This window comes from Parus major, chromosome Z (assembly GCF_001522545.3).
Source record: "Parus major isolate Abel chromosome Z, Parus_major1.1, whole genome shotgun sequence".
Taxonomy (NCBI): Eukaryota; Metazoa; Chordata; class Aves; order Passeriformes; family Paridae; genus Parus; species Parus major.
Window position 1 is genome coordinate 9560680 of NC_031799.1, and position 13607 is coordinate 9574286.

Sequence of the window (13607 nt, forward strand, 5' to 3'; positions counted from 1 at the left end):
TCTGTAATCAGCCAGATGAGCAAGTGGTCTTTCTGAGAGCTAATGACCACTTTCCTCACCTGATTCATGTGAATGCAGGTGCACAAATTTCAGAGACAGTGTGGAAAAGGAAAGGAATATGGTTGGGACAGATAGCAAAATGTAACAGCATCCCATTCCTTGACAATCCACACCTCAACAGATAAACTGCATTCAAACCCTGAATAGTTTTTATGACCTGAATAGTTTCACCTACCACTTAGTCTCTGGGACAAAGAACTGGGGGGAAAAAATGTACATTATTGGGATACCTGTGCTGAAGTCATTCATGACCAAAATATATTCAGGAAAGACAAAAAGCATAAAGCTTAAGGTATCACGCACTATTCATCATTACCTTCAGCTCCCCATTTCGGACTTCAGCAATGACTACTCTGATGACCATAAATTAGAAGTTATACTATTTAAATCTGACAAGGAAGCAATAGCATCCCTTTCTATTCTCTGAAGCAACAGCAAGTTTTTCCAGCTTTCTTACTAGCCTATTATTAGCCTACACAAAGCACAGAAAGAACATAATAATATAAAATCATCATCTGTCACCCATTTGAAACCTACTGCAAAAGACAAGCAGAGAGAACTTATCCTGAAATAGAGGCAGTGGCAAGTTGTACTTCATAATGGACTTAATCACAATTGTGACAGAACTGTTGCTTTTTTAGTCAATGAGTTCCTCCCTGAAGAAGCAGTTTTGTGATGAAGAGAAAGACAGCTGGGGAGAATAGAAGGGAAAGGATTAAGAGCATGCACCTGCTCTGCAGCAGGTGAAGAGTTATTCGGAACTTTGGTCTGCCACAGTTTTCATGTCAAAGACATCTGCTTCCTTCCCCCTGCATCCTATCTCCAATGTTGGAATTGGTCACAAGCAACTTTACAACTTTAATCTGCTTCACAGCTGATTGCTCATGAAACAAATACTGCCTAAAAGTATTTTGATTTTAATGAAGAGTACAAATGGAATGAAAGACATTGGACTATCATATTTTCAAAAAAGACAAACAGAACCTTAATACACTCCTTATGCAGTCTCTCTACAACTACTAACATTACTCTGAATTTCTGAAAGCACTTACATGACCTGAAGAATTTTTACAACATGTCTCCTTAAAGCTACTCCCAAATCCAAATAGGCAAAGTACAGAATAGAAGCAGAATATATAGAGAAAGGATAACAAAAGTACTTGGTTTACTATAAATAGTGTTTTAATGTAGAATTTCAATTCATTCTATTGAACCAAAAGCCTAATTTTAAGTATTCCAAATGCATCTGTCACCAGCATCCACCTACCACCAAAACACTACATCCTCTTGGATTAAATGGAGATACCAGCTGACAGCACTAGGAGAGGACAAAGAACAGTATGGAGCATTGTCTTCTAACACCTGTACATGATTCTGTTCCTATCCTTTCTAGCTGAAGATGAAACTGCTGATTGGAATTGCTGACTCCAGAAAGATAAATGCTCTGACACAGCTGCAGTAAGTAAACCTCTTCTTTCTGATAACACAACTACAAGCAAATATCTCAGACAAATCAAAGTCAGTAACTGAGTTACTAGGCAATAAAACAGCAATAAGTTTATGGATTCTTTAGATATGAAAAGCTGTTAAATGTTACTAATTTATTTAGGAACATCATCGCTCTATAAGGAACAACTAATACACTTTTGCATCTCTTGAACAGGGTCTGAGTCAGCAAGACTGATTCTATAGATGCTTAATTTAATACTGAGAGTGTTTTGTAACGTACTTGTTCAACAAATCTGCCATCTGACTTTTTCAGTCAAAAACTTAAATTACATAATTTTTAGATTATCCCTTAGAACTAAGGAACCCTATTTAAAAAAAAAAAAAAAAAAAAAGGAAGTCTTGCCAGCATACTGTTACAAGAAGCTTCACAGCATAATAGCAGGCAAACTGGTCTTGTAACACAAAAACACAAAATTCAAAGAAGTTCATAAACCTTCGAAGTTTTCAATGACAAACAGAAATGCTGGTCAATACTAGAACTCCTCTTCTGCAGCCAGCCATCATCTGCAACACCTCAGCTAGGTCATTATACAGACTTCTGTGAACCCCTGATTCAGCTTCAGTAGCCTTAGACAGACTAAACATATAAAGCACCTTGAAGTCCAGGGAGAACCAATTAAAAGTCTTTCTGCCAGCCTAACTAAACATACTCATAAGAATGTGGGGAAAATGCAAACAGAAGACAATTACAGAAAACAAGGAAAAGCTATTGCAGCATTCATTGAAGAGGGGCTGGAATGTCCAAAATATATTGAATTCTTAAGGTAAAAGTAGGCTGCTCTCACCAGAGGTATCTTATATGTACTGATCCATTTTCATCTTCAGGGAACCAAAAAAATCAGTTCTTTTCTTTCCAATGCAGGTCACTGTAATTTATATCATCCTGAATGTAATCACAGCACAAGCTGCAGCAGGCAGTAAGTCTCAAAAAAGACAAGCTGACATAGTCAAATTATGCATATGCTTGAACGACCCAGCAATTTTTACTTTCCAATATACATTCAATATATATATTTCCGTTTATTAGCTCTTAATAGCTATCAGCTTATTACCTTCTAACAAAATCTCATACTCGATGACACTACAGTACTGCACAATGCTAGACAGAATTAAACAAAAAAAAAAAGTCCAGCTTCTCTGGCAGCATTCTTTGGCAAGTCCCAAATCAATTTCTTTTGGCAAGGAAATATGTAGCCTTAGCCCAATCTGAAAATAAAATGTTCAGGGTTAAGGTGTCCTGCTTGAATAACTCTTCAGTAATAGTTTCAATCTTTTCCCCTGTCAATGGACTTATCAAACAAGAGAGACAAAAACCTCCACAATTCTGGAATACAAGAATGATGGTTAAGCTGAGAACACATTCAATTTTTTTCCTCATGTTCAGATTCCAAGACACCAAACAATCCTGAAACACAAAACTGAATTTTGGTTCAGTCAACAACATGATTCAATAAAATTATTAATAATTAGCAAATTACTAAACCACAAACCCTCCATTTTCCTTACTAAATGGTTTTCACACATACTGTCATGTATTGATTTTCACTCCTTCTACAGACCAACCTGTTTTAAAAATTCTGGTTAAAGACATGACCCAGCTCCACTTGACAAGAGTGCATTCATAGAAGGCTATTTTCTATGTATCCTATAGACAAACAATAGATTTAATAACCAAAAGTGGGAGTTTCACTTTTCAGATATCTCTAAAATAGGTAACAGAGGAATTTCAGATGCAGTAAAAGAAATAGATGGATAAAATATTTTGAAGACATTCTGAAGACAAAAAAATTTTAGGAGACATTCATCCCTCTTACCAGTCATCCCTCAGAAATCATAGAATCATAACCTATCATATTCTGTAACCATAACCTCTGGTAGAAGGGAACCACAAGGATCATCAAGCCCAACTCCTGGCCCTGCACAGGACACTCCAAACAATCCCTTCCTGTGCCTGAGGCATCTTTAGAATCTCACTCCCCCCACAACCAGGGGATGCCCCATTCCAACTGCAGAATCTGGCACTTTCCCTTGTTAAACTTCATACAGTTGGTGATGTCCAGCCCCCTGATTTGTCAAGGTCTCTCTGCTGGGCTTCTGTGACTTCAAGAAGACAACAGCCCCTCTCAAGTTGATGCCATCAGGAAACATAGTAATAATACTAAACAGATAAAAACAAGATGCCCAAAAATAGTAAATGCTAAAAAAATATTAAAGTAGAATACTGTTACAGGAATACTCTGGATTTTCTCATGTGTCAAAGGAAAAATATTCAAACTTCAATCACATGCAGTTTAAATAAACTGGATTCCTTTTCACATTAGATTAAGTCTTTTTCAACCTATACCTAGACAGCTCCTTCCTGCAAATCTCACCTTTCAAGTAAGCCACCACATTCTCAACCCAGAAACTTGCAGAAACATCTAATGATACATCCTAACCTATGAAACTTTTGAAAATTGAGAAGAAAAAGTAAAGCCAGAGTGCAGGAGTGTTTATTATTGGAATATTACACGGCAAGAACTTTGATGTTTGACTCCAGTCCCTCTTGATTTCCTCTTTCCATGCAAATGAAATCATTAGCCGTTTTACTGGAACATAAATTGTACTTCAGTTATAAACAGAAAATAAGTTAGTGGGGGAAATCTCTGAAATGTTCTGACAGTCAAACATAGGAATACTTTAGGAAAGTACATATTACATATTCTACAAAGCACAGAACTCTTGACAAGGAACTTGTCAGGTATTTGATTAACCTGCCACTGCATTTAGGAATAAATAACACACAGCAACTGATGTCAGAAACTGAAAGCACTAAAGCCAAATGTTGCTGCCCATGTTTTCAATGCCCATGTGCCCATGTACACATGCATATGTTACACAGGAATATCTTTCATTAAAATGAAGATAATAAAAATCCCTTAATTTTCTAAAGAGGAGGCAACTAGCACACACACACCATTGAAACCTTATGAGACCTCTGATTATAAATCAACATTTAAGAGTCTGACTGCTCATTTAGAAATGAAAAGTCAAACTTAGAATCCTAACTTTCTTCATGATTAACTGTATACACAAGTAGACAATGACTTCAAATATTTGCATGACTCTTGCAAAGCCACCTTCTATCAGTGTCCAATCTCTATTCTCCATATTGGTGCAAAATTAAGATGTAATTAGTTTGTTCAATAATCTTTGATTTCAACAAATTGATTTCTACTCTACCTCCTATTGTCACTGAATGTAAAATCTGACATTTATATGAAAGAAATGTTTAATTAGAATTTAGTGTCCCCTAGGGCTGGATTGAGCCTGGGTGGCAGCTAAATCCCACATAACTGTCCCCTCAGTCACTCTGAGCATGGGACATGGGGCATGGGGGGAGAGAAAAGGAAAACCCTAATTGAAAAAACAAGTTATGCCAAACACTTGCTTACCACCTCCCACAAGCAGACTGATGCCCAGGTGGTCCCCTGGCTATGACTGCCTATCCCACTCTCTCCACTCTCTTTTTATTGCTGACCATGGCACTGCACAGTCCAGGGTACCCCTCTGACGAGTTGGGGTCTGCTGTCCTGGCTATCCCCCTCCCCCAGCTGAAGGGGTGGGCAGAGTGAGAAACAGAGGTGGCCTTGATGCTGTACAAACATTGCTCATCAACAGAAAGCACAGGGTGTGTGTTATCACCTCTGTTTTGTGTTATCAACATTGTTTGGTCAAAAATAAAAAACATGGCACCATACTGGCTGCTATGACGAAAATGGACTCTATCCCAGACAGGTCCAATACGTTATTCTTAAAAACAATAGGAAAAGACTGAATCTAATATGTCTTTCTAATACAGACAAAGCAGGCCCAGGTGCAAACAATTTTCAAGACAGTATCTCATAATAATGCCATGTCAACATCTTTGTTATGAGGTTAAATAAGAAGTCTACCCACTGCACTGTTCTCAAATTGAAAGGAACAAGTTCCTCCATTTAGTATTTAACATACACTAACTGTAAACTGAAAGTCATAGCCATAGTTTGCAGAAGCTGCTAAAGCAGGAGTTCCATTTAAACATCCAGCTCAGGCAATGTAGTTGCAGTGAGCCCTTCCTGAGTGATCAGTACAGACAGAACATCCACCTGACATTTACCTAAAGCTGCGCAATGAGTGTCATATACTGCAGGTCACTGTGCCCTGCAGAAGACAGAATACTGAAATTACAACACAATACACACAGAATGCTTCTCTCATGGTAGACACTGCCCAGTGTGGAAGTTCCACAGTAAAATCAGGTGTCTACTGAAACAAAAAAAAAATGGAAGTGCAATGTGCTCTGCAGGAATGACAAGCTCAATACAAACCACCTTGTAAAAACCACATACAAAAGATAGTCTGTCACTTAAGGACTCTAAATAACACAACTACCTGATGCTATCTAGTAAGATGATAAAGGCAGATGACTAGAAAGCATATAGCAAAAAGCAGCTTACAAGTGCTTAAAAGAGTATCAGCAACAGAAAGATATGCAAAAAGCCTGACAATTAATTTCCCAGTGTGATGAATAAATCCTGTAACATCCACAAATAAAAAGAGCTTTGACTATAACACCTCTCCCATTATAAGGATCCTAGCTTATAGGGTGTATTATCTCGATGGTCCATCACAAACACGGGAAGAAAAAGGGAAGCAAAAATGGATGAAATGCAGCAGTTTAGCATAGGTTGTACAGAGGGTGGTGGGAAAGACTTGGCATGCACCATGCTGTTTCACACTCAGACCAACAGCACAGTGATTTTGTGCTGCTATGCATCTGTGCTCCTACTCATCCAGGTTTACATACTTCAAGGAAGAGAGCAGTTGAGAACTATTTTATGTGCAAACCCATAATTCTTATGTCTGAAAAGTGCAAGTGAAACCATTCTGCAGTAACATTTTATCAATGTTTCTGAGAGAAAGCAAGTTACTGAAATTTATCTAAGATCTGTTTGCAAGCCAGAAATAAAACAAAACCAAACCAGTTAAAAGTGGTGCATGGCTAGTTAACTAATTATTTTCTACTTTTACTAAAACTTATGAAAAAAATGACTGAGAATGTTGTGCAGAGAAAACCAGGCAACACATTTAATCCAAACTACCTTCCCCTCTTCCCAGTAATGCAAGAGAGATGAGTATGCACTGTAGTAATTATTTGATCTGTAAGAAAGCAATCTTAAATATACTGTCTGCAGTATTTAGTCAGGTCAATTTACCCTTGCAAAGAAGTCCATTACATGGACCTTGACTAATTATAAATACTATCTACATAGCAATAAATGTTATCTACATTAGGATCAAAGAACACCTGAAAAAACATTATATTAATATTATAATTAATATAAAACATTATTTTCAGTTTCATGATTATTTCTTCTAGCAGTTAAGACCAAAGTTTTTTTTACATATATACTTCATCCAAAATGTTTAATAAAGGAAACTTGCTAAAGGGAGAGGAAGAAGAGTTATGGCACATTTTAAAGAGCACTCAAGTTAAAGCTTTGTTAAAGAGTACTTAAAAAACTGGAAAGCACTACTAAAAAGGCTCTGACAATGTTTTTGTCTTTGCCCTACACCAAACAGCTTGCCATAAAAAAGGGATTTTGCTGCACTCCAAGTTATCCACAGAAAAATAATATAGATTACAGATTAACCATTCTATGAAAGCAGGGATAACCACACTAAATGCATGCAAATGATTCAAAATCAGCATATCCTCAAGAGAGGCAAAAAGCAGGATTTACCCTGCAGCACAGTAAAGAGAACTGGGGAACTCCTCCTCCCACACCTCCTATCTTCTCCTAGTCTAGGATCTAGTAATTTAAATATAGACATGAAATAAAAAAATATAAAAGACCAGAAAGGTAGGCAATTATGAAAGAAATAATTTTTCACCACAGACATTACACACTTTGTTGTTATTAGACCCTGAACATTTGAGAAAAAGCATGTCTTTGTCCAGGTTTCAACACATTCATACATCACTCTTCAACTGCAATGTGAATGAATTCCCAGTAGACGCCTCTTCAAGTTACACTTGTTTGTCTCAGAAATTTTCCAGCAAAACTTGGGCGCTCCCAAGTTGACATTCAGGCTCTTGCTGAAACTTCTCATGAGGCAAAAAAAAAGACTAAAAGGATACAAAGACAACTTTTCAAAATGTGTTAATTTCTTACAAATACAAATCCCATCAAGATTATGTATCATAGTATCCGTTTCACTAAGTCAAATCTTAAGAGCAGGAAAAACACTACCCACATTTTAAATGTTTTCAAAATTCCTGTGTCACCTTCCACACAAGTACCTTTAAGATTAAAGTAAAAAATGCATAAATCAACTGAGACACTAATATTTTTAAGAATAAAGAAATTACATTTTAATACTAATCTGATCAATACAAAATAGCCCATCTGAAGCAGGCACACTAATTCTCTAATAGCTTACTTCAATACAATAAAAAATACAAGCTGGAGACCTTCATGTGACCTATCTGGACACAAGGCTATGCTGCAAAACCATATTTTCAGCAATAAATGAAATTTTTGAAGGCCAAGCATAAGCAACAAAGAACCAAGATAATTTCTGTACCTAATGAAGTGATTTAACATTACTTTACTCCCACAAGTGACATTTTAGTCTTCAGCTAAGAAAGTGTAAAAAAAATCTAAGAAATAGTTAATGTTGCAGTAGACTGCAGTAGCCAGGTATTTTTCAGCGTACTTTACATGAGTACATTCTTTCAGTAAGCAAGGAATAAGTTACAGATCAAATACATATTTTATCTTGGTGGGCACCAGGTCTCTCTAGCTGCTTCAATTTGTTTAGCTGTGGCAATTGTATAGAGGATAAAAGCACCTGAGTGCATGGCTATATTTGAATAGGCTCCCAACAAATACGAAAATTTCAAAAAAGAGAGAAAAAAAAAAAACAAATAAAACCCAAACCCACAACCAGAAGAAACCCTACAAGGATGAAATTCAGTGGAGCAAGTTACACAGCAGGACCACCTCACAAACCTCTCCATTTTTATGGGACTGAATTACAAGATGCCAGGAGGACCTGTAATGAAACAGCTACCCTGGGCTCATCTCTTAGCTGTCATTTTAAAATAAGTTAGAATGTAACTTCCAATATTTATCACTCCCTTCTTTTGCTTCAGTAGTTCTACACCATAACTCCCTTTTACTGTGGCTTTGACCTATCCTATCACAATACCAGTATTTTACCCAATACAGCACTGGTTTACCTCAGCTTTTCATTCCTACAGCAACTGGCTATTGGTCTGCCTTGAATGGGTGAACCCGACTCTTTTTTTCCAGACATGTTTCTGGATTTCCAAATACATGCAGGTATTGTGATGACTCCCTGAAAAATTTTAGCAATATATTTTCTTCCAGTCTATTATTACCTGCTCCTCCAAGGGCACCACATCTGTCATGTTATGCAAGCACGCACATATTTCAGCACATATCCCTTATAACCGGTCTTGACTTTGGAATAAACAAATAGTTATGTGTACACAGAAAATACAGATTGAAGAAAAACTGCTGGTGGAAAAGAGCAACCAGAACACATACATTAGGTACAACTTAATTAGGCCAAACTGGTGGAGGACACAACATTAACAAACAAAGAGGCCATGTACAAGAAGCATGTACAAAGGCAATTAATTGTGCTCAGACATCAGGAATAGAACTGAGAAGTGGTGTGATTGTTTCACAGCTGCCAGAAATTCCCATCACCGAATCCATACTGCAGCAGCAACCAGACAACCACTCAGAAGTCTTGCTCTGGTTGTTTACAACCATCGCACCACCCTGTAAACAGGATTCACACAAGTATCTAACCATCTCCTGGAAACACTGAACTCATCAACACACTAAATGGATCTTCCTGAAGAAATGTGTCCAAATAGCAAGACTCTTCAATGTACACTTAGAAATTATACAGGTAGCTCCATACATGTGAGATATTTTGTATACAATTTACATTAAGTTAAGCCACATCCACTAGTGTTTAAAATTACCTAAAAATCTGATAGCTATGTTATCAATTAATGTATCAATGAGTGTTCTGAGAAAGCAGCTATTTTTAGGCAAACATGTTATTTGGCCAAAACAGAGTCCTTGTTTTTATATTTTTTATTTCTATGTTCTTTGGCCAATCCAGTACATTTTTTGTATTTTTTTTTTATTTTAAAGTAAACATCAAGTTGTTTTATCCTGTTGGAATAAACAGGAAGGATATTCTCAGCTTTAAATTTACAGGCTTTCAATCAAGCCTGTGTCTCATAAATTTGCCTTTGCCTGTCCCTTAGACTTCAGAGTTTCACAATTACACTTTACAAACCCTATATTGCTCTTCTTTGCTTGCTCTCTTGAGAAAGTGTCACTCAAATGCTACAGTAAATCAGTTCTATTGGAAGTAAAGACTTAGAAAAAAAAACATTTCCAGATGTGTAAAGTAAGTTTTACTTATTGTTAGAACAACACAGAACAAAAAATATTCATACTGGAAAATAAGCCTATAGTTTTATTTCCAGATTTGGAAGGAAAATGCATGACAAATGGTTTAAATCATGTGCCCTGTACACAGGGGCACAAGCAGGCCCAAAACCAAAGTCCAAATCCCAATGCTTCATGTCTAACAAAGCCCACAAAGAGGGTATGCTACAGCTCCTGCATTTAAGCCCCCTGCCCTAGAGATGACAATTATTTCTGTCTGATGGCTCCACTGCAAAATCCCAAGGGAGTTATGGATATCCACGCCACTGTAACCATTCAGTTCCTTTTACTATACAAAGGAATATTAGATCATCTACAATGTATGTCACTGCTGTGCTTAGCAAAATCAGATAATTTATAACTTTGATGCACACCACTGAAAAGGTAGACTTTTAGACCCAATGTTATTACAATGCTATTGTCTCTTGATACACCATGAAGATTTGTGCCACATATTCCTCCTGGGCAGACACAATGCCCCCCACCTTAAAATCTTTACAGCATAATTCCAACCTATTCGACTCACTCCTGGTTAAAAAACAGGCTGAAAGATCACCCAGTTAATACCACCTTCCTCAAGGTAAGGTATCCTTAGCCAATCCTGTCAGCAATCTCTCTTGCCACTCCTTACTTTGCCCCAGCTATTCAGGTGTGCAGAAAGAGAAATGCTCATATGCATTCAATTCAACAAGCCTTCAATTTCACATGTCGAAGCAGAGATCATTATCTCCTGAGGTTATCAGGATGCCATGGCAAGGCCTACCTGAAAAAATGGCACTACAAGAATATGCCCTGAAACACACAGTCTGAGACAGAAACAAAATGCTATTGTAGCAGGTATATACACAGATCAGAGAGTCACAGAATAAGCTGGGTTGGAAGGGACCCACAAGGATCACTGAGTCCAACTCCTGGCCTTGCACAGCATCATCCCCAAGAGTCACACTAAGTGCCCAAACACTGCTTGAACTCAGTCAGGCTTGGTGCTGTGACAAGTGTTAGAAAGCAAATGTTCACCAAGAAAATCACTCTTTGTTCACTATCAACCAGTAAATTTATTTTAGATGTAATGCTCTGTCAAAGAACATATAACTTACCAGCTTCCTTCCCATATTACCTTGTCCTCCTGAACAGGCATAGTTTCAAGAGCCTTCCATTCAAATCAATGAACTGGATTAAATTATTTACTTGTCACACAAATTAAAAAACAAAAGCAAGTTTACTTGACAAAAAAAGAAAAGCTGGTTCCCTAATCAAATCCATACTATATTTCGTACCTAAAATAAGGATGCATTACGCTTCAATCATATGCCATATCAAACTAAACTGCTTCCCTGATAGAACTCTCATTCTGCAGTGTGTATGCTTTCTATACCGACTGCCCTTTTTCAAATGAAAAAAAAAAATCCAACACACTGGTGGAAGTACACCTTTCTCAATGACTTACTCACAGTATCATGGCAAACTATTAAGCACTGAAATCAGTAAAAATACAGAATTACATAATAATGCCATTTCTTCATTTTGATCCTCTTCTCATTACTCACAGCCCATTTTTGTCACATAACCCTCCCCTTAATTTTAAGATATTTTTCATATTAATTACTCTGCAAAATCTTAGTATAAAAGGGCTGCTCAGCATCCTAGAGCACTTGAGGACCTCGTAAGTACCAGAGTTCTGTCTCAAAACAAAACCAACGTGAGTAGAGGGGTCTCCCACATTAGAGCAATAGATAAGCCAAAGGAGGATAAATGTGCTAGGTTCACCCAGGCCTTCAAGTCCAACGCTGGCCCTGGCCCCCATATCCAGGTCCCTATCTTGCCCCAGGCCCTCATCTTGCCCCAGGCCCTCTATATTATCTCTAGTATGTATTCATGACAGCCTCTCTGTCAACCCCGCAGCCAAAGGGCAGCGCTACAAACTCTGCCGGGTTCCCCCCCCCAAAAATCTGTGCACCTTTTCCCCACCTCCTCCAAAACACCAAACCTGTTCCAGCCACATCATGTCCCCATTCCCTCTGCCCCCAAACCCACAGCCACACTCATTCTGCAGCGCCCTTGACCATCATCAGGTTTCCCTTCCGCACAGCACCCCCCACAAAGCGGTGTCCCCTCAGGCAACCCCTGCCCAGCGCCCCCGGCCGCACCTCACGGTCCTTGAGGCCCAGGAGCAGCACCTCCTCCATAAGGGTGAGCCGCGTTTCCTTAGAATCGCCCTTCTCGTCGTCACCGGAGTCGTCCCGGCGCCCTTCATCCTCGGGGCCGCCGCCGGCGCCCCGCTCCTTATCGGCGGCGGCGGCGCTGCGGGAGGCCTCGGTCCGGCGCTGCACCAGCCCGGAGCTGCGCTGGGTCAGGGAAGTCATGGTGGCGGAGAGAGAGAGAGCGGGGCTCGGCGGCGGCTCGGGGAGGGGACGGGCCGGGCTGGAGCCGCTCCGCCCTACGCGCCCCGGCCGGGGGCAGTCATGGGGAGCGGGCCGGTCCCGGGCGGCCGCGCTGGCGGCGGCGGCGGCTCAATATGGCGGCGCGGGCTGATGTCAGCGGAGGATGTGGCAGCGCCGGGCGGGGCGGCGCCGGAAAGGGACCCGCGGCTGAGGGAGCGCGGCCGTGACCCGAGGCGGGCGCTGCGCTGTTTTGGGGCGTAGGGGTGCGCTTCCACAAGTGCCTCGTTTACACAGCCGCAAGTCCGATTGGTTTCATACAATCGTTAAAGTTGGAAGGGACATTCGAGACAATCCAGTACAACCGTCCGCCCAGAACTGCCCCTGTAACCCCTAAACCACATCACCCAGCGCCGGATCCAGGACGGCTCTTTGACCTCCAGGGATAGTGACTCCAGCATGTCCCTGGGCAGCCTGTTGCAATGACTGACCATTCGAGTTCGGCCACAAAACCGTGTCCGTCTGCTGGTGCAGCCGCCCAGTCCCTTTCCCCTCACACTGAAAGCGTTCGAGGCCGGGTGGATGTGGGGATGAGCAGCCGGGGCTGGTGGAAGGTGTGTGGCCCCAGGACCAGGGCAGTGACCATAACCTTGTGTTCGGCACTGGTAAGGCCGCACCTCGAGTGTCCTCACGAGACACTGAGGTGCGAGTCCAGACAACTGCAAGGGAATTGAGGAAGGCTCTGGAGCACAAGTGTCATGAGGAGCAGCTGGGGAATCTGGGGGCGTTTGGAGAAGGCTCAAGGGAGAACCTTACCACTATTCACAACTCCCTGAAAGGAGGGTGTAGCCAGGTGGGGGTCTTCATCTTGTCTTGACAGGACTAGAGCTTCTCCAGCTGTGCCAGAGAAAGTTCAGGATGAACATTAGGAAGCGTTTCTTCACAGAAAGGCTGATTGGACTGGACTGTCAAGGGAGACAGTGGAGTCACCATCCCAGGAAAAACTGGATGTGGCACTCACTGCCATGGTCTGGTTGACACAATGGTGTTCTGTCACAGGTTGGACTCAAAGGCCTCAGAGATCTTTTCCACCCTGGTTGATTCTGGGATTCTATGTCCCTTTCCATGACAGAGG

At 40.4% G+C, this 13607-nt stretch overlaps 1 protein-coding gene across 1 annotated transcript in view; it reads right to left on the bottom strand.

Annotated features, from left to right (window-relative positions):
* GOLPH3 (golgi phosphoprotein 3) overlaps positions 1 to 12601 on the bottom strand; it is a 32150-nt gene extending 19549 nt beyond the window's left edge. Inside the window, exon 1 of the mRNA XM_015615040.3 lies at positions 12242 to 12601. Within this exon, the coding sequence (XP_015470526.1) occupies positions 12242 to 12457 (216 nt within the window). The 5' untranslated portion in view covers positions 12458 to 12601. The remainder of the gene's footprint in view (positions 1 to 12241) is intronic.
* Positions 12602 to 13607: the final 1006 nt, after the last annotated feature.